Source organism: Falco cherrug, chromosome 4 (assembly GCF_023634085.1).
Source record: "Falco cherrug isolate bFalChe1 chromosome 4, bFalChe1.pri, whole genome shotgun sequence".
In the NCBI taxonomy this organism is placed as follows: domain Eukaryota; kingdom Metazoa; phylum Chordata; class Aves; order Falconiformes; family Falconidae; genus Falco; species Falco cherrug.
Window position 1 is genome coordinate 42,161,734 of NC_073700.1, and position 19,024 is coordinate 42,180,757.

Sequence of the window (19,024 nt, forward strand, 5' to 3'; positions counted from 1 at the left end):
GAACACGTGCACAGTGGTACGGATGGATACCTTCATCCTTCCTACTTGCATGGAGTACCATAGCGTAACCCACAAGGAAGAGGTCCCTAGTAGTTAGTCTTGGTGGTCTAGGAAATGCAGTAGCCTTGCAGATTTAGTTTGCAGTTGTGCTTAGAGAAAAAAAACAATCCCAACAGTTCTCATGACTTCCTCATAACCATCTCTTTCCTCTCTACATATGACTTAGGCTTGAATTCCTGTACATTTTAGGAAGCTGTATGGAGATCCAGGTTCAAAATGGGAACAAGAATAAAATAGGCTATCAGAGGAGGAAACGGTCCATAAAGCTTGTGCGTGGTTCTAACACACCAGTGGGTCTGAGTGGGATGGGTACACCAGACTACCAGTTTGTGTGTAATACCAGTATAATAATACTGAAGAGCTGATCTGGCACCCAGCCGCACTCATGCAGCAGCGGCGATGCAGCCTTGGGACGGATGTCAAACCAGCTGCTGGCACCTCCAGCCTTTGCAGCAGAGGAACAAAGAGACCGGGAGCGTTTTACAGAGGAACGAAATTCAAGGCGCTTGCTGGCTGATCCATTATTTCTCCACCAGCTCGTGGCTCAGCTCACGTGCTGGCTTGGGGACATTTGCTTTGATTGAAAGTAGTGTGGCTGGAGTAGTTTGGAAGGTGACTCTCACGGCAGCGTTCTGAAGAGATACAATGAGGTAAACGAGTGCTTTAAACTCGTGCGAAGCAGCTGGGATTTCCATCTCACCGTATTGGAATTCTGCCTGGTACAGCGCAAATACGCTACCAAAAAAGGTGCTTAACAGAAGCACAAAACCGGTAGAAAAGGGATTGCGAGGGTTTCGAACGCCCAGCGCAAAGCTCCCGGCCGGCACCCAGCCCTCTCCGGCGCTGCAGCCTTGCCCGGCCCAGCACCCGGGCTCAGCACCGGCCCTCGGGCCCTGCGCGGCGGCCATTTTCCCCCGGGCCCGGGCGCGGCGCTGGCCGCAGGCCGGGCGGAGGAAACCGCCCCCGGGCGAGGCCCTGCCCCCAGGTTGGCGGCGCCGCGGCCGCCTGTCACCCCCCGGCCTTCGGCCCCGCCGGCAGCGGCTGGTGGGAGGCCCGAGGCGGGGCAACGCCTCACGCCGCTTGGGGAAGGCCCCGGCGCCAAGATGGCACAGCCGCCCTGCCCTGCCCTGCCCCCGCGGGCACCCCGACTGCAGAGCCCCACCTGCCCGTGGCGGCGGGGCCCCAGCCCCCGAGCGGCCACCCGGGCCCGCCGCCTGCATCCGGGCCCGGCGGGGGGCGAGGGGCGCGGGCGGGCGGAGCCGCCTCAGGACCCAGCGCATCACGCCAGGGGGAGGGCCCGGCCGCGCCGGGGGAGGCCACTGCGCTTGCGCCCCGCGGCCAACGACACTGCGCACGGGTGTGTGGCGGGGTAACCAATCTTGCGAGAGGGCCCGCCCCCGAGAGGACGTCATGATGGATGTGCGGACAGACCAGTGAGAGCCTGAGGTGCCGTTCAAACCGTCGGTGCCGGGGCAGCAGAGGCCAATGGCGGGAGGGGGCGGGCTCTAGGCGGCAGCACGTTTCAAGGCGTCTCCGACGAGCTTTTACTGTGCTTGGGGCGGCGCCGGTGCTCAGTGTGTTTGGAGCCGGCGGGCGGGTGGGCTGACGGGCCGGGCCTGGGAGCATGGGGGTGAGGTAGGGCCGGCCTGGCTGCGGAGGGGAGGCGAGCGCAGCTGTCTGGCGGGGCCGGGCCTGCGAGGCGGAACGCGGAGCCGGCCGGAGGATGGAGGACAAGAAGGAGGAGGGCGAGGCGGAGATCCAGGAGCACGGGCCCGAGCACTGGTTCAGCAAGTGGGAGCGGCAGTGCCTGGCCGAGGCCGAGCAGGAGGAGGCGCTGGCCCCGGAGCTGCAGGACGAGGCGGCGGCGCAGCCTGAGCACAAGCAGCAGAAGCTTTGGCACCTCTTCCAGAACTCGGCCACCGCCGTGGCGCAGCTCTACAAGGGTGAGCGGGGCGGGGGCCGGCGGGGCCTGGGGCGGGCCGGGCCGGGGGGCTCCGCTGGGGCTGGGCGGGGGGGCCCGGGGCCGGGCCCGCGGATGTGGCCGCGGGGCGCCGGCGGTGGGGTGGCAACAGGGCCGCGGCTTCACAAAGGGGATGTGGCGGCGAGAGCGGCCTGGGCAGGGGGAGGAGCGGGCTTCCGGCCCGGGGGCTCCGCGCCCGTCCATAGAGGCAGACGGGAAAACAAAATGGCGTGAGGGCGAACCGCGGCCGCGGCCCGGACGTCGCCCTCCGCGGGCTCCGGCGCGGCGGCCTGGGCCGGCTCTGGCGTCGGCCCGGCCCGGCCGCCCCCGCCCCGGGGCTGGCGGCTGGCGGCGAGCTCGGCCCGGGCGGGCGGCCGGCGGGGCCCGGGCGGCCCCGGGGAGGCAGGGCGCTCCGGCGGGGGGCGAGCCCTTCGGGTGCCCGGGAGCGGCGGGGGCGGGGAGGGTGGGGGCTGCCCGGGAGGCCCGGCCCTGCCGGCGGCGGCTCCCGACGCTCGGCCCGGGGAAGAGGTTCCGACAAAATGGCGAAGTGAGGGGCCGGCCCCATTGTGCGGCGGGGGCTGCGGGCGGGGGCCGCGCCGGGCGCCTTCCCGGCGGGCTGGGGGCACCGCCGTGCCCGCTGCCCGGGGCCGGGCCGCTGCCCGCCCGCCCTTCTCGGCCCTGATCCCGAGTTGCCTTCAGAAGGTGGAACAAAATGGCGAAACCTAACATGGCCGTTCGGAGTTGGTGACTCCAAAATAAACAGCGTGTGTCCTTCCCTCCCTGCAGACCGGGTGTGCCAGCAGCCGGGGCTCTCCCTCTGGGTCCCCTTCCAGAACGCCGCCACTGCGGTCACCAACCTCTACAAAGGTAAGGGGCTGCCCCCGCTGCCCCCGCGGCCCTCCCCGCCGAGCCGGGCCGCTCTGCCTCCTGCCCCGCTTACTCATAAGCAGGGCCTGTTAATGTCTCTTATTCACCCTGATAAAATCTAACCCGAGACTGCTTCCTGAATCTTGCAAGTTTTCTCTGGGCCACTTTAGCTGACGGTAGCTGAATTTTTTCTGTTGCCTCATGTCAGTGACTAATAGCTTAAAAGCTGTTTCACTTGGAGACCCTTGAAAAAGGGATTTTTTTTTTGTGTGGCTCACTCTCATGCATTCAAGGGAAGAGTGCAGTAGCTTATTAAGCAGTGCTTACATTTCCTGTGTTTTGTATATTTCATGGCATGTTAAATGTTGGGATATCAGTATAATACATGTCATTTGCAGTGGAGTATAGGTTGGGTTTAGTGTTTGTAAAATTCTGCATAGATGTTACGTGACAGAGCTATATTTTCATCTGAGTGAGGCGTCTGAAGTAAGCCTCCCAGTTTATTTTAACCACTGAATGTCATTGCGACTGTGTCCAGGGTGGCTGTAAAGAAAGTGGTGTTAGCCAGAACTTCGATAAGAATCCACTCTGCATGTGGCTAGGCTCTTGTGCTGTTTTAGTGTGTGTCTACACCTGTCAGGATTTGTTTCTGCACTCTGCTGTTCTTTGGATTGTCACAAGAATTCTTGTCTGTAGAAGAATTATTCATACCATTCAGAGGTTTCTGGTTTGTTTAAAAGGTTGTACAAAAATGGTATCCCTATCAGTGGAGGCTTAAACTGGCACAATGTGATTCCCATTGTTAACTGTCTTCCATTCCTCAGAAGGAAAAACCTGAAGTTCAGAGTTGTTTTTCTGGCTTGTAGTTTGATATTTTTTTTTTTTAGTTGGGAGGGGTATATTTTTTCTTGGTCTGTACAGCATTATTGGTAGTTCTACCTGCATATTCTTTCAATTGTCTCCGGTTTTCCTGTTTTAATTTGCTTTAAGCAGTTGAACTTAGGAACATGTTTGTGATGGCTGATCAGGTTTGACAGATGTGGATGGAGCAAGGAGGAAATGTAGATGCATAAGCCTCACTGCCAGAGACTTGACTCTTGCAGAAAATGCATTTAAATGTTGTTTATGTCATGGGTCATCTAAAGGGGCAGAACATCATGTAGGTGTTGGCCTGAGGGAGTGGGTCACTAGAACGTGGTCTGGGACACTAGTCACTTGATCATGGTGCAGGAGTAGCAGCAGGTGATGTTAATAAATAATTACAGACCTTTTTTATAAATCGTATTGCTCTCCCTTAATGTATTTGCTACAAAGACTTAGGCTGTTTTATTTTTAAGTAAATCACTTGATTACTTGTGATATAGGCAAAATGAGCACTATTTTTGTGTAATACCGTGGTTAACAGGAGAGTATATATGTGGTGATCAGGGAAACTAGAATTTAAGTAGGAAGCTGTCTTCAGTTAGGTGTACTGTAATAGTTGAAAAAACAGCACCCAAAACAAGTCTTTCCTTCAAATGGATCTTCAAGTGTTGAAGTACTTCAGTTTTTCAGAACTGCCATCTTTCAATTCTAAACTAACTTCCAACTGGGTAGAACTTTGTTGAGAACATGGGTAGAACCAGCTAGACACTGGCACACTAGGCAAGTTGCAATCTCTTAATATGAATTTGCCTTCCCTTGTGATGAACATGGCTCTTCAAAAATCCATTTCTCACGTACTCATTAATGTCTGTATTTTGGAGGACCCTGTCAAAACACTGGAGAAGTATTTCGTGTGATAAACTGAACATGACAAACTGCCTCTTGCCCTGTCAGCTGGTTTCTGATCTGCTAAATGTTTGGATTTTTGAAGCATCACAATTCTTTTTAACAAGAGCTACATGAGGAAGAGTGTGTAGGGAGAATGCCGTGATGCCTTGAATGTCAGCATTTTTTCTGAAAATGGAAGTTTAGTACTATACCACACTGAATGTCTTAGATCAGGAATTGGTGCTGGTGATAGCAGCTGCATTTAAAGACATTTGATTATCTTCCAGATTGTGCTGAAGAGGTGTAGGCGTGGCTTGCAATGTAGGATTGAAAACTTAAGGGCACTGTAGAAAGTCTTAGGCATACGTTAGAATAAGACTTCTGAGCCTAATGAGCAGAGCGTACTGATGTTAGTTTTGAATTGGTAATTTCAGAATATGTGAAATATGACTGCTTGTATTTGGCCAGTTCAACTTCTTAAAGTAGTTGTAGCTTTTCCATAAATCTAATCTTTCCCAGGGTGTAATGATGCCTAAAACTTGTCCAGGTTACATCAGCAGTCATTGCATTTGACCTCATAACTAGTTCGTGTTTGTCCTTTTGTAAAGCATTTTTGTAGGTGAGGAAAATGGTTTATTGACATAAAGGTAGCCTTTTCATCTCTCAGAAGGACTTTCTCATGGTATTGCAGGAAGTGATTAAAGGAATATTGTCAGTTTTCAAATTGGCTCTGAAGTGTTTGAGTAGCTCTTACTGTGAGTGCATTGGAGTCTAAGCTGCGGTGGAGTATAAAATGGCTGGAGGAATAATCTGTCAAGTTGCCATTGCTTTCACAGGAATTCACATTTGCAAATCTAGCCTTTTGATTAGAAAGCAGCATAAGCAAAATACTCCTAGAGTGCATAAAAGTAACTCCCATGTTAAGTATACTTGGTGTAAATGCCAGTGTAGCTTATATTCTGAAAGCCCCAAGATTTAACTATGATCAGTTTAAGGTGTTTTTGCTTTTGGTGGGTTGTGTTAAGTTTCTGGTGCTGCTCTTTGATAGTGTAGATTTTTAGTGCTGTCTTGTGGACCATGCAGTGCTGCCTTAGAATGTAAGCCTAAGAATAGCATTTAATAGGGATAAATTTTTTTGAGTGTGAGAAAACTAGATTAGATGTATATGCCACTTGGTTTACCTGTAAACCGACATCTTGGACAGCTGTTCTTAAGTCTCTTAATAGTGTTCTGAGCAAATAGCTCTTATCTGGACTTCATTAGTAAAGCAATATAAAAAGCTGTTTTAATTGGCTCTACCAGATTTAAAGAAGTCTATAGAAATCAAGTAAATGAAATCGGACTGATATGTTGATGTCTTTTCTTGTCCATTTTAATGGAGCAAGATTAACATTGCAGTGATTCTCATAAAACCGAAGTACTTATTGGCAAAGCTCTGATAACAAATCTATGACAAGATGAGTGCGGTTGTGTAGAGAATAGAGTTTGTCCCACCTGTTACTGCTGTCTGAAACTTACTTGTACTTAAACTAGTAACCAGAAATGTACTTACCAAAGCTGGAAAGCAATGTAATACAAGGTGCTTAAGTGCTGCTTGGAAGTGCAGTTGTAACTGATGTGCACAGGTGACCAGTTATTTCAATGGAGGAAGAAATTGCATTTTGTGGTAGGATTAATTGCAAATAATACATGTTCAAAGGTCTTGTATATTAAAGTTGCAATGAGATCTTAAATGGGGAAGGAAATTTTCTTAGACTTGAAAGGCATTGGGGACACTTGCCTTAACTAGTTTTCAAAACTATGGCCTCCTGCAAATTGCCTCTGCAATTGAAATTTGATGAAACTAGGGCAACTCTAAACACATCTGAGTTCTGAAAATTCCTTACTTGTTAGAGTCAAGAAAAGCAGTTACTCTTTGTGTGGGGTTTCCTGACTGTACTGATGCAGAGTGTGTCTCTTAAAGTGCATTGTCTGTTGATTTTAAGTACCTTCCTGAGACTGACAAGCTCAAAGTATGATTTTAATGTTAATACAATATGGTTTCATAAGCAGTGCTGCACTGGTGACCTGAAATAACAGTAAATGCTGTTCAGGTGGTGCTTGAGTTGACTTTCTGATTTCTAAAGAGTGTGTGGAATTTTTAGTTAATACTCTTTTTAGGTTTAATTGAACTAATCTTCAATGCTAGCTCATTTGTTACAGCTAACTTGGTACTGCATTACAGTAACCTGTAGAAGATGGACTTCTTTCCCGTGGTTGGCTTCGTGGTTGACAGAAAGCTGCATCAGTGATGTGCCAATACTATACATTGCTCTATCTGTAACACTAAAACTTTTTTCTGTCTTCTTACAGAAAGTGTGGATGCCCATCAGCGAAGCTTTGATGTAGGAATTCAGATTGGCTATCAGCGTCGGAATAAGGATGTGTTAGCTTGGGTTAAAAAACGCAGAAGAACTATTCGTAGAGAAGACTTGATCAGCTTCCTATGTGGGAAAGTTCCTCCTCCAAGAAATTCTAGAGCTCCCCCAAGACTGACTGTAGTATCCCCTAACCGAGCTACTTCAACAGAAACTAGCTCATCTGTAGAGACTGATTTGCAACCCTTCCGTGAAGCCATAGCTCTGCATGGTAACAGTAACTTTTTCAATCCTACTTGGTTAAAATTGGGTGGGGGGTTGTAAGGCATGTCTTGTTCTTGCTCGTGTCATATTATGTCATGTAGCTGCTGTTTCAGATGAAGGCGTATCTGATCTCTAAGGGAGTTTTTGCATGTGTAAGGCATGTTAGCTAGTAGAAAGCTGCATAGTCAAATATTTTGAATGAGGAAAAGGTACTGTATAAAAATGATGTTTGGGTGTGTAATACTCCGCAGCTGTGAACTCAACAGTTAAGTATCAACTCTTGGTAGTGTCTTTGAAGCATGAAGAGACTTGGCATTCATACCAATGCTGAAGTAAACAGAAATCTTGGAAAATGATAATACTATGTTAGCAACTAGTTAAATACTAAGATTTGGCTAATAGCAAATACTTGTGGGGTTAAGGAGGAAATGTAATGCCTGAAGGTTCTGTCTGGGGTACCTCATCTCACTGTAGTACCCTTGTTACTGTGCACTGGTTAATATGGTTTAGCATTCTACTCTAAAATACTCTGCAAAGTGTACTTTAGTTGCTCATCATTGTGTATTTGTCCAGTTTGGAACTTAGTTTGCTTTCAGACTTAAATTGTCTTCCAATGTCATACTGAATTTCCTTCCTCCCTGCCTGCCCCCCCCCTGCCCCCGTTGGTGGTGTGTCTTTATCTTCCCAGATATCTGTATTCTCTAGCTTATTCTGTATTGGACTGTTACCTAGCAAGTGATAAAAATGTGTTTTAAAAGCTCCTGAGGTGAAATAAATCGGTTCATCTGTGGGTTTTATACCTTGTAAAATCCTGAAGTGTAGCAGATACCTTGAGTTATGAATAGTTGACCATTCTAAAAATAAAAATCAAGCTACCTAGAAGTACAGCCTGTGAAACTTAAATGAAATTCTTATTGTCACAGTATTCCCAGTGTGGGGTGGAATTCATGAGTTAACGAGATGAGTGTATTTGTGAAAATGCAGCCTTGCTTCTGCAGTGCTGTAGTGGTTTTTCAAGGTACATAGCCAGATGCTGTTACTGTCTAGGTGACAGCCTGATTCTGGTATTGTTTGCTGCTCTGTTGCCATTTAAATCAAGCTTCTACTGAGTTGTAGTTTTTGGCAGTTGTCTGTCTCATATTGGAAGCTGGCTAGAGAATTCTGTGGATCAGTATGGCTTATTCAGTAGGTAAAGCTAATTTCATGAGTAGAGCAACTGCAGAAGCTGACTTTCACCTGATAGGATGTGATAAAACTCTTTAAATTTTTTTTTCTGAAACTGTAGTTGAATCCAGTGTGCAGTTAGCTCTAACTACAAAGGCTTACTCTCAGCTGAGAGTAAGCTTGCTGGACTCACTTCAGCACAGTGAGCTCTCAAGCGGAGTAAACGTGGGCACTTTCAGCTCCTTGTATTTCTTAAAATCAGCTTTGTATAGACATGACTTATGGAAGTTGCTTCTCTATAGCATGGGAGTCTGAACCATGAGGTATTCTTTAATATTTCATAATCTAATATAAGGTCATGAAGACTAGGAAGTTTCCTGCTCTGTACTGGCACTGCAGGGGCTAGAAATGCACTCTTCATCAGCTGGTTGACAAGGTTGCATGTCAGTCACCTTCTGGATTAGGTTCTCCTGATATCAGTTTCAGTCTGGTCTTTGACACAAATGCTTTTGTGCTAATCCTTTAGTGACTAGGCTTGTATTCAGCCTCATAACTGTTTTTAGGCTATTGCCTGCATATGCCTGCATTCCTCCAGCTTCTCCCCTCATTTTCTTTAAGGAAGCTGTGATTAAACAATCTTCCAAACTGTTCTCCTGTTTATTATAGGGCTTCTCGGATCTGTTTTGATTTTGAAACTTTGTAGGGTCTTCAGGTATGTGCAAATTAATGTCCTCTGTAGTTTTATGCTTGTCTTTATTTTTGGCAGGCTGTTTTAAGTGCTTTGCCTCTAGGTATTGTGAGGAAATGTGAGAAAGCCTGACAATAGTGAGTAGTGGTCTCAGCAAGTGTAGAGGACTAGGGCTTTGAGAGGAGCTTTTGACTGGCTTGTAAAGGAATCTGGCTTTGTGCTGTTAGGCTTTCTGTGGAAATAAGAGTATTTATGTATTGGAAATATGGATAGGCTGAATTAGATTTGAGGGACAATGCTAGAATTTTCTGCTCTTAGTGAAGCAGGGATAGATATGAATCTGCAACACCAAATAAAGCTCTGTGGAGGCAGTGTTGGTTTATTGACTTCTCAGAAATAGGTAGTAATATATGTCTAAAGACCATGGTGCTAAACTTGCTGATCTGGCTCTGTGATGAGGGAAATAGCTGCATTTTGATCATGTAAGCTCTTAAAAGCTTCATAATCACATCTGAAAACTTCAACAGAAGATGTGGTAACAAAACAGCTAATTATTTCCTGAAACATCAAACACAATTCTGGGTGTATGCCCTTGACTACAACATTAGAGAAGAGCATCTTTAGGTATCAGTACAATTTTAAAACTGTATGTTGTATCCGAAATCTGTTAAAACTGGCATTCTAGCCTTACTTCTTCAGTCTCAAACCTTGCTAATACCTTACCTATGTGATAGCTCCGCAAGGTAGTTGACAGTTTTCTTGACAAAAGCTAGGGATTCTGAACCCAAAATTCAGTCTTGTGGATTTAGTTGTCAATAGTCCTTGTGCTATAAGGGAACTTCTCTACTGTTGTTCTTCCAAGACTTGTTACAGTAGCTAAAAGTAAATGATCGTGACAGAAGGGTCATGACAAAAAGTACAGTGACACAATGATCAAGGTGTATGTGATCTACCTCTTTTAACTCTGTGGCTTGTATGCTGTGCAACTGTTACTGAAATCTGTATGTGATTTAAGGGTACTTGAGAAGGAGTTCTGGAAATCAAGTAAGGTCTTAAGGGAGTAAACTGGTAAATAATAATAAAAATCCTTTTCCATAACATGAGCTCTCAATTATTTGTGTGCTGATGGGTAACCTTTGAAATACAACATGGCTGGTAACTTGAACTGTGAATACCTGAGAAGTTAAGCCTTCAAGAAAAGCTGATTAGCTAGCTCAAGTTAATACTGTTTTACTCTGAAGTTCAGGTGGCTTTTTCTGAAACTTCAAGAACTGTGTGTCTTATTGGTGCTTAACATTTTAAGATGTGATAGTAGGTGATAATACTTTTATTGTTCAGCATTTTGAAGATAGCATTGAATTTTTAACTTCTAGCAGTCCCTAAAATGTCATTGCTGATAAGTGAAGATGCATCCATACCTATGCTACTTTCTGGACACATATTGCCACATCCAGCTCTGGAAGACAAGAGTTTCAAATGACAGAATTACATCAAACTGAGCTAAATAGTCATAAGATTCCCAAAAGCTGACATGTGTGAGGTCATTTTCTGCCTGGCTGTAGTTGGCATACCAAATCTTGCAGTGCTTGTGCTGGTGCACAGTCCGTGTTTGAAATGATGCTTTGGTCTCTTACTGTGGGATGTGCTCCATGCTTTATAAGCTATTCTGCCAGCATAATGGGAGAAAATGCTATGACTTGAGGAGGTGGAAGAAGCAAGCTTAGGAAGGCAATGCTGAAATGTGTTAGACTTGAGATTTCGTAACTAAAAGAGATGTGAACAGGCAACAGCACAGTGAGGGACTGTTGGTTTTTCTTTTCCTTTGCTTTGATGTTGATGTGTATCACTAATGTGATTTGGTCTCTTTGGGGCAGAGTGAGGGAACCCTTGCTCTAGCATGTAGAAGTGTGGGGCTTGGCCCCTTTTAAAAAAAGAGCCTGGATTCCCATTAGGCTTCCTTATTCTCTTCTCCAAATGCTAAACTGCTGTATAAAACATCAGCAGTTGTTGGTGGAGTGGAGAAGCAGCAGTTGGTAGAAGCGGAGGGTAGGAGAGCATAGTTCAGATACAGTTTGAAAGTTTAATTTAAAGGTTGTGTAGATACAGCTATAAAGAGTTGTATATTAGTATGTACTATTAAAATTTGCTCTTTGAGCAGTGCTGTGAAAGGGTGAGTATGACAGGAGTGACGACAAGGATCTGTCTGCATGCCATTTTGTATTTATCTGGGGTTATTAATTAATTCCTGCTCTAGTCACACTTAAGCATGAATGTTCTTTTTCGTACTTCCTGATAAAAACTTTTGAAAAACAATAGTTAATACTGTTACTAAACTGAACAGTAGTTACCCAGTATCTTTTTCAGGTCATTACCACGGCATAACTTGTATCCATGTCTATAATGAGTACAGTGCTGATAAAATGGCATCTACAGTTTTAGGCCAGTATTGATAGAACTGTCAACTCAATTAGCAAGTTCATTTACCTTAAGTATTTCATACTCTATAAAACATACTATAAGCTGGGCATTCTAATCACCTGATAGTTTTGGAGAGTATTTACTTATAAACTAGCTAGTACCAGTCAGTTTCTTCTATACTGCAGCATCTTTTAGTAGTACTATAATAAATGCTTTAGCATATAGCTTTTCTGGTGAGGTTACTGGTATGAAATGCCATTTGAAGCTATGTTGCTGATGACTGAAAGATATGGCAGGAATGAGAATGTAATAAGTACTGTGAAATATTTCAGATATGCCCTCCACTTTAATCTTTTCACCTTTAAAAAAGGAGGAGGGAGCTGTGTTCTTTTTTTTAAAGGCCTGTAGTAAAAAAGGAAATGTCTCCTGTAGAAGGCTGTAGGAGACTTCAGAAGTGGTCATTGGATCATTAAAGAAGTAAAGACACCGTAGTGTGTTGGCATCTGTCTTGTCTATACATAGCTGATGTACCTGTGACTAGGTCATGTTAATCACAGTATTGAAATTTGAGGTTGTGAAATGGCATTGGTAACAATGTCATTTTACTACTTCCTAGTGTCTATTACTGCTTGCTTTATTGATTTAAATAGTTAAATGCTTTGGGAAGAGGTGTCGGGGCCCACTGAACACTTACTTAGTCAGAATAACTCTCAAAAATGCCTTTTCTGAGATTTCCTCTTTACATTACAACAACCTTTCAAGAAAAAATAAACTGCATCATGGCTTCTGAAACATGCTTTCTGTGACAACAAAAAAAATAGATCTTTTCAGTTGCATTGCTGATTGTCTTCAAAGATGTTGCTGTCATGAAATGGCAACTTGATATTTCAGTGCATGCCTTACATTTTCTGACTCTTCCACGTTAGCTTGCTTACCTGATCCGAGACTGTGATCTCAATGTTTCATTTGCCAGTTCTGCTCTCTCGGATTGATGTGTAGTGCTGTGTAATACGGTTAACTGTCAGTAACTGATAGCAAATTGTCACTCTTGCTCAGTCTGTTAGCATACTCAGTAATGACTGTTACTGACTAGTTCAGTACTAAATACCTGTATGAGATGCAAGATGAAACTGCAACTAGAAGTTCGTGTTGTGATGCAATATCCTTGTACCTCTGTATTTGTAGAAATTAATTCAGAACTAGTCTCCTGCCTCTGACACTGGGATCGAGTGAAGATTTTAACTTCTTAATCATCTACTGAAGGTTGTCTGTGTATTTAAATGTGCAGTGATTCAGTGTTACCTAAATATTGGAAAGTCAATGCCTGCTTGAGGCACTGCTTGCAAACCTTGGCAGTCTGTTTTAGAATATGCTGCAGCGTATTACAGATGCATCTTTTAATTCTGACTTATGTATCTGCTAATTTAAAAAAATGCTTGTTACTTGAAAAGGCTCTGCTTAAAAACACAGTTCTTGTGAGGACACATTTTTTGGCATCACTCATCACAGGCCAGTTTTGGGGTTTATTTAGACTAAATTTTCTCTCCTTAGTTGGGCACTAGACATAATGAGAAGATGTCATGATAAAACTGAAATAGTATACTAGCCATTTGGTTATGGGTTGTATAATGTAAATGACAAGTGGTGTAAATTGTTGATGCTTGGTGGAAGTAATAACACTGAACTTATGTTCAGAGCAATTTTGCCAGGAATAGTGGTGTGGGGGCAATGTCTGCAATGCCAATTTGGATTTGAAACAACATCACCTTCTGTGCACTGTCAGATTTTTTCCGGTTCAAATGTACAGGATCAATTAATACTTTCTAATGTATGTCATGCCAGTTGCTGTTGTCTTTGAATTGTGAAGTGATTTGTTACCTGCCCAAATTTTGCACATTGGTGGTTAATCCAAGTTAATGATGTCTGAATTGGCTTTCTGCTCGTTTGTCTGTTGCCAGTGAGCTGCTTTACTTTCTTTGGTAGATGTATCAGAACCTCTCCTTTATAATGGTTGGGAGTACTGGAACAAACCTGGTTTCTGAATTATCTCTTCGCTAAGCCAGGTTCTGATGTTTAAATCCTTTCTGCCATTATGAATGAAAAATTACTTTAACATTAATGAAACCTGCATGGTCTCTGTCAGACTTCAGACCATGCTTCTGAGTCATGGTTGAATGAGCTGTAAGCAAAAGCTCGAAGAAAGCATCAGGATTAGTGGCTACTTCTACTGGTTGCTGTGTAATGCTCTAACTGTGCGAAAGTGTATCCTCTGCTGTTATAAGATCGAAGCATTAAGTGGTTCACTCAACAGTGATGCACATTAGTGTGAAATTGGTTAGCCTGTTCTATCCTGACTTGTGTGCCAACCTGTCATTGCTGCACATGGCTTTAGAATTTATCTTCTAGTTGAGGTTTGTCAACTGACCTAGTAGCTCTAGCAGTCGGCTCACAGAGCCTCCGAAGTTGCTTATTTGGCCTGTCAGCAGCTAATAGCTGGGGTTCTGTTGGGCTTTACTTGTCAGCATGTGGCATCTGGCTACCTACTTGACCATATATGAAGATGTCTGTGTGTAAAGCCATTTAATATACAAGATGTACAATGGCTTGACAGAGGCACAGAGTACTTGAGGCTGGAGAACCTCTGAGAATTCAAGATTTTGAAGGTTACTGAGAAATCTTTGTGGACAGCTTCCTTGCCTTGTTCTTATTACTAGAAAAATACACAGATGTAGACCTTGTTATGCTGCTCATCTTCCTGCATGACTCTTGCTTGGGTAGCTTATTTCTAGGGCCAACAGATGTTTTTGCTATCATAACTGCTTCAAATCTGACTATTATTAAGAAAATTCAAAGATGTTTGTCTTTTCTCTGAGCTCCTGTTTATCTACAAATATACCTGAATTCCAAATTGAGAAGAATTGTTAGGCTTTGATGTACCAACCACCCTTTACTAAACTTATGTTTTGGAATGTTCTGCTTTTGCAAAGTTGTAATAGTAACATTACTGAAGACAAAAAGTTCAATTTATTACGAAGTTCATGGTTTTCTTGTTTGTGGCCTTATTTCTACAAGAAAAGCTTGTTTTATTTAAACATTTTCTTAATAATCTGAACACATAAAAAAATCTGAACACAAACCTGGTGTAAGCTGGGACAGTGTTTTGGATCAGATCTGTCAGTAGCACATTTTGGGGGGATTGACATGTTGTCTTGCTTCACTTGTTGTTTTAAGTGCTGTTCTGAATTCTGCTGGTACTAATGCATTGCCTAAGAGCATCAGCTGTGAAATACAGCTAGTTTTTAAAGGAAAAGCTTTGGTATACACCTGTCTGAAATCTACTGTTGTACTGCAGTTTTTTAGAACAGCAGTGACTGAGGGGGTGAAAGGGAGCAGGGTGGCAATGGCATTTGAAGCAAGACAGTGTCAGGTCAACCTGGAAAGCCCTTGGGTAGGGGACTTTCCATCTGTGTAACTATTGGTCTAATGTGAAGCCTTCATACTGAATTGCATATGCACACATACTTCTGAACAGCGTGTCATGCTTGTGAGGCTAGCATTTGCTGTAGTGTGCTGTTCAAACCTCACAAACTCATTTTAATGCCATAAAAAGCAGTTCTAGTAATAGCTGGATTCTTACACGGACTAAAAGCTGGGAAGGTGTGGTCCGGGCTTCAAATACGTGTGGTACAAATAGTAGGATGAAGTGTCTTTATCTTGCTAGAGGTCAGATAAGCGTAATCCCTTCTGCCACACATAGGGAAACTAACTTTCTTTACTGTTTGACCTAAATACTTTTTCTTTTTTTTTCCCCCCCTAGGTCTTAGTGGTGCAATGGCTAGTATAAGTGTTCGCTCAAGTACCCCAGGCTCGCCCACTCACGTGAGCAGTGGCTCCAATGCTAGTCGAAGGAGAAATGGACTCCATGATGTTGATTTGAACACTTTCATATCAGAAGAAATGGCACTCCACTTGGACAATGGTGGAACTAGAAAGCGTACCTCAGCCCAGTGTGGCGATGTCATTACAGACTCACCAACTCATAAACGCAACAGAATGATCTAAACTGCAAAAATTTCAAACCCACCATGCTGCTTGAAAGCCACTTGATCCTCAGAGTACTATTGAAAAGGAAACATGAGGCCATCTTTCCATATTCACTGTTTAAGACAAATGAGTTCAGTAAATGCCATAAAGGAAATTTTAGGTATTACATTAGATGCCTCTTGTAACTGCGGCTTTCTTAAACTATATTCTTAGCAGAGGACATCAGATATTGTGTAGTAGTTAGCAAGATCATCATAAGCAAACATGTATCCGTTCCAAGGCTAAAAGTGACCTTACTTGTATTCTTAAAGGGAAAGGAAATTTCAGATGTTTATTTGGTTATAGAATGCTTTTTTTTGTCCTTTATTTCCTGCTGTGTTGAGTATTTGCTTAAACAGTATTGCCAGTTTGACTGAAATTGTCTACAACATGACTTGGCATCTTTGTCAAAACTGCAGGCTTCCATTTTTGCAGCACTGTACCATGCACCTAGTTTCTATATAGTAACAGTGTGCAAGTTATAAATATTGGACTGTACCCTTTTTAGTTTTAAAAGCAGTTGATAATTCTGGTGATTGTGTGATAATGTAAAGAGGTGCTATGATGGTCATGCAATTAATACTTAATATTGAATCAATACAAGGATCTTTATTGGATTCACTTTGTGTGTTTTAGTGCTCTGAAGTAGCAATATTAAAGTTTTCCCCAATTAACTTCATAGGCTTTTAAATCAGTTTGAGAAAATATATGTACTTATTGGTATTATCCTCGTGGTAAACATACACAGTGCAGACTGCACCAGTGCTGACCTAAATTAGAGAAAGATGTCCTGTAATTGGAAAATAGGCTTTTCTGTTCAGTATTAGTGAAGGGTAGGTTTTGTGTACACCCATACCCCATTTTTACATTTCTTGTGAAGTAATTGCCCATTGCTGGGGAGGGGTGGGAGGAGAGGGAATGAGGGGGAATAGTTGGAAAAGGGGTGTGTTCTAACAAGTAAAACTTCTGGTCACATGTGGAAACTTGGACTAACTTAAAACAAGATTCTGTGTGATGCCATCTCCTTCAGGAGGGAGTGACATGCAGGTTCTGTGAAGTGCTAAGAAAACAATTTAAAACTGGAAGTGATTATAAAGCTCTGGATAAATGTGCCGTAAGGATGAATTAAAAAGGATAAATGGCTTTCTTTTTGTGTTGAGCTTACATTCATAGGATTGAACTCTGGCTGCCATAACTTACGCATAAACTAAACCTGAACTAGAGATCAAGGCTGATCTGCTGCAAGTCCGTTTCTGAGCGCAGAAGGATATGTGTCAGTCTCAAAGACTGTCCTGACTATTTTGGCATGTAGATGCAGCAAGTCTTTGGTGGAGAGCTCTGGCTCTTTGGGCCTCTGAGTCTCTGCCTATGAAAGGGATAATAAGAGGAATAAAGAGCAAGAGCAGCTCCAAACCTGCAAGTTGGCAATGGGTATTTAGAGAAGTGTATGCATGCTTTAACTGGAAGCGTAGGCTGATTCTTGGATGAAATGCAGCTATGCTAGATTCACAATGCTAAAAAATGTGGTGTTCTAGCTAAGTTAAGGCACCTTGAGCTCCATATTAATACACAGCTCTTCAAGACTTTTGCTTACATGCTTGTAGAGTCAGATCTTTTTTGTATTACCTTCCCTATTTGAAGCAGAGTTCACTGTAGTTTTGCTCCTTTTTACCCTGGTGTTCTCTCATTGGTGTTCTGTAGTCAAGGCAAGACAGCAATGATACGTTAAATTCTCAGAACTCAAGGCTCTACTGAGAGCATGGTTTCCTTGCTTTGTGGTGCTTCCATCAAATTTCTTTACATCAAAGAGCTCGTGAAGATGTCAACAGTTGCACAGTACTGTAGCTAGAGATTCTGTAGTTTATGGGACAAGTGTAAGAACTGTCCAAAGCAAGACGGTAAGAACTGTTCAAAACCCCCACCTGTGTGATATAGCTGAACTTGCACATCACCTGAAGACTCAGTATATATTAATTTCAGTTATTGCTATTAACTACAATTCATAAGACTTTTTATGTAAAATATTAATACTGCATAAAGCTAGTTTTCATTTGGAGACTGCATTTTCAACAAAGACTTTGAAGATGGTATCTAAATATACGTGTTAGTATTTATTAGGCTGTTGGCAGAGGGATTTTTCTGTTCTAAAAAGGAAAATCTGGAGTCCTGAACTGAAAGGACATGTGTGAGAACCAGTCTTCAGCTCTTCTGTTTATTCATTAACTGGCTTGTACAACTAAGATGCTTAAGCTCTGCAACTTCTAATATACTTTACTATTACATGTGGTAAAGGTAACATCACATTGGTATCAGTTCTGCATATGTGGACTAAACTGTAACAGTGCTTCTGGTCTAGTCCAAATATACAGAGCCTGTTTGAATTACTTCTCCCCTTCCTTGCATTGAAATAAATCCTATTAATGCTTTGAGGCATTAATTCAGTTTAGTACCACCTAAAACTAAATTTGTCTGGCTTTTTATTTAATTTGTGCCATTTTTCTTTGAAAGAAAGCAGGCTTAGATATTAAACTGGTTGCATTAATGTTTTTTTGCTTGTATCTTAAATATTTGGCAACTTTTTGATTGTTTTTCATTTAGCCCCAGCTGTTGTTTGCTCTTTGTTAACCTCTGCCAGAATGATCAAAAATGCATGTATTCACCTGGTAAACACAAGGAGAACAGGTTGTCTCTTAAAAAAAAAAAATAATAAAAAAGTCCAGTACCTGTTGCTTTGAAGACTATTTCTTGTGCCAGTGTAGAAAATTGATGTTCTGGAGATAGCTTTCAGCTATTTTCCAAACTGCAGCTCCTAGAGCCAGAAGTGAATTGAGTTTTCTGTAAGAAACACTGAATTGAGAACTGTTTAGTTTGGTAAAAATGGTGCTTACTTTTGCTTTCTCCTATGAATCGTACAGTTGACCGGTCTCTTCTCCATGTACATCAAATCTAACATGAATGTGCGGCAAGTTACATAAAGTACATCCTGCACTGAAGCTACTGAGCTTGGCTTGCTTATTAATGAAGTAAGTTTTAAATGTTAAATTTAAATCTATATTACAATAAAGTAATGCAAAAATGATTTTGGCTGAAACTGAAGTCCTGCAGTTAAACTTACTCTCAAATGTGGTTTACCCAGTTGGAGTAATAGAAACTCTAAGTCATAATAAACCTAATAAAAAAAAAAATACAACTAATCAGGCTGCTTTGTAGTTCTTTAAGTTTCTGAATAATACGGTCCATCGGTAAACCCAAATCAAGATCTGGTCAGTGTGCCTTGACAGGCTTGCTTAGCTCTGCAGAGTAGGGTTTTTCTTTAGGAGTGCCATTTGGTGGTAGCTGGCCGCTCTAGCTACACTTGGGCTTTGTCTTTTATGGACTAACGAAGATATTAGGAATTGGGGCATCCTGTTA

The 19,024-nt window shown here is 43.1% G+C and overlaps 1 protein-coding gene across 1 annotated transcript; it reads left to right on the forward strand.

The window, feature by feature from the left end:
* The first annotated feature begins 1,613 nt into the window (after positions 1 to 1,613).
* Positions 1,614 to 18,692, forward strand: HAPSTR1 (HUWE1 associated protein modifying stress responses). The gene is made up of 4 exons (XM_055708399.1): positions 1,614 to 2,003; positions 2,807 to 2,887; positions 6,992 to 7,267; positions 15,348 to 18,692. Exons 1-4 carry the CDS (start codon positions 1,784 to 1,786, stop codon positions 15,590 to 15,592), a joined length of 822 nt encoding a protein of 273 aa, XP_055564374.1. The 5' UTR covers positions 1,614 to 1,783; the 3' UTR covers positions 15,593 to 18,692.
* Positions 18,693 to 19,024: the final 332 nt, after the last annotated feature.

Excerpts from the sequence above, each read along its gene's own strand:
- HAPSTR1 (XM_055708399.1), top strand. The coding sequence starts at position 1,784 with ATGGAGGACAAGAAGGAGGAGGGCGAGGCGGAGATCCAGGAGCACGGG. Across the intron at positions 2,004-2,806 it reads CGTGGCGCAGCTCTACAAGG|ACCGGGTGTGCCAGCAGCCG; the intron begins GTGAGCGGGGCG and ends CCCTCCCTGCAG. Across the intron at positions 7,268-15,347 it reads TGAAGCCATAGCTCTGCATG|GTCTTAGTGGTGCAATGGCT; the intron begins GTAACAGTAACT and ends TTCCCCCCCTAG.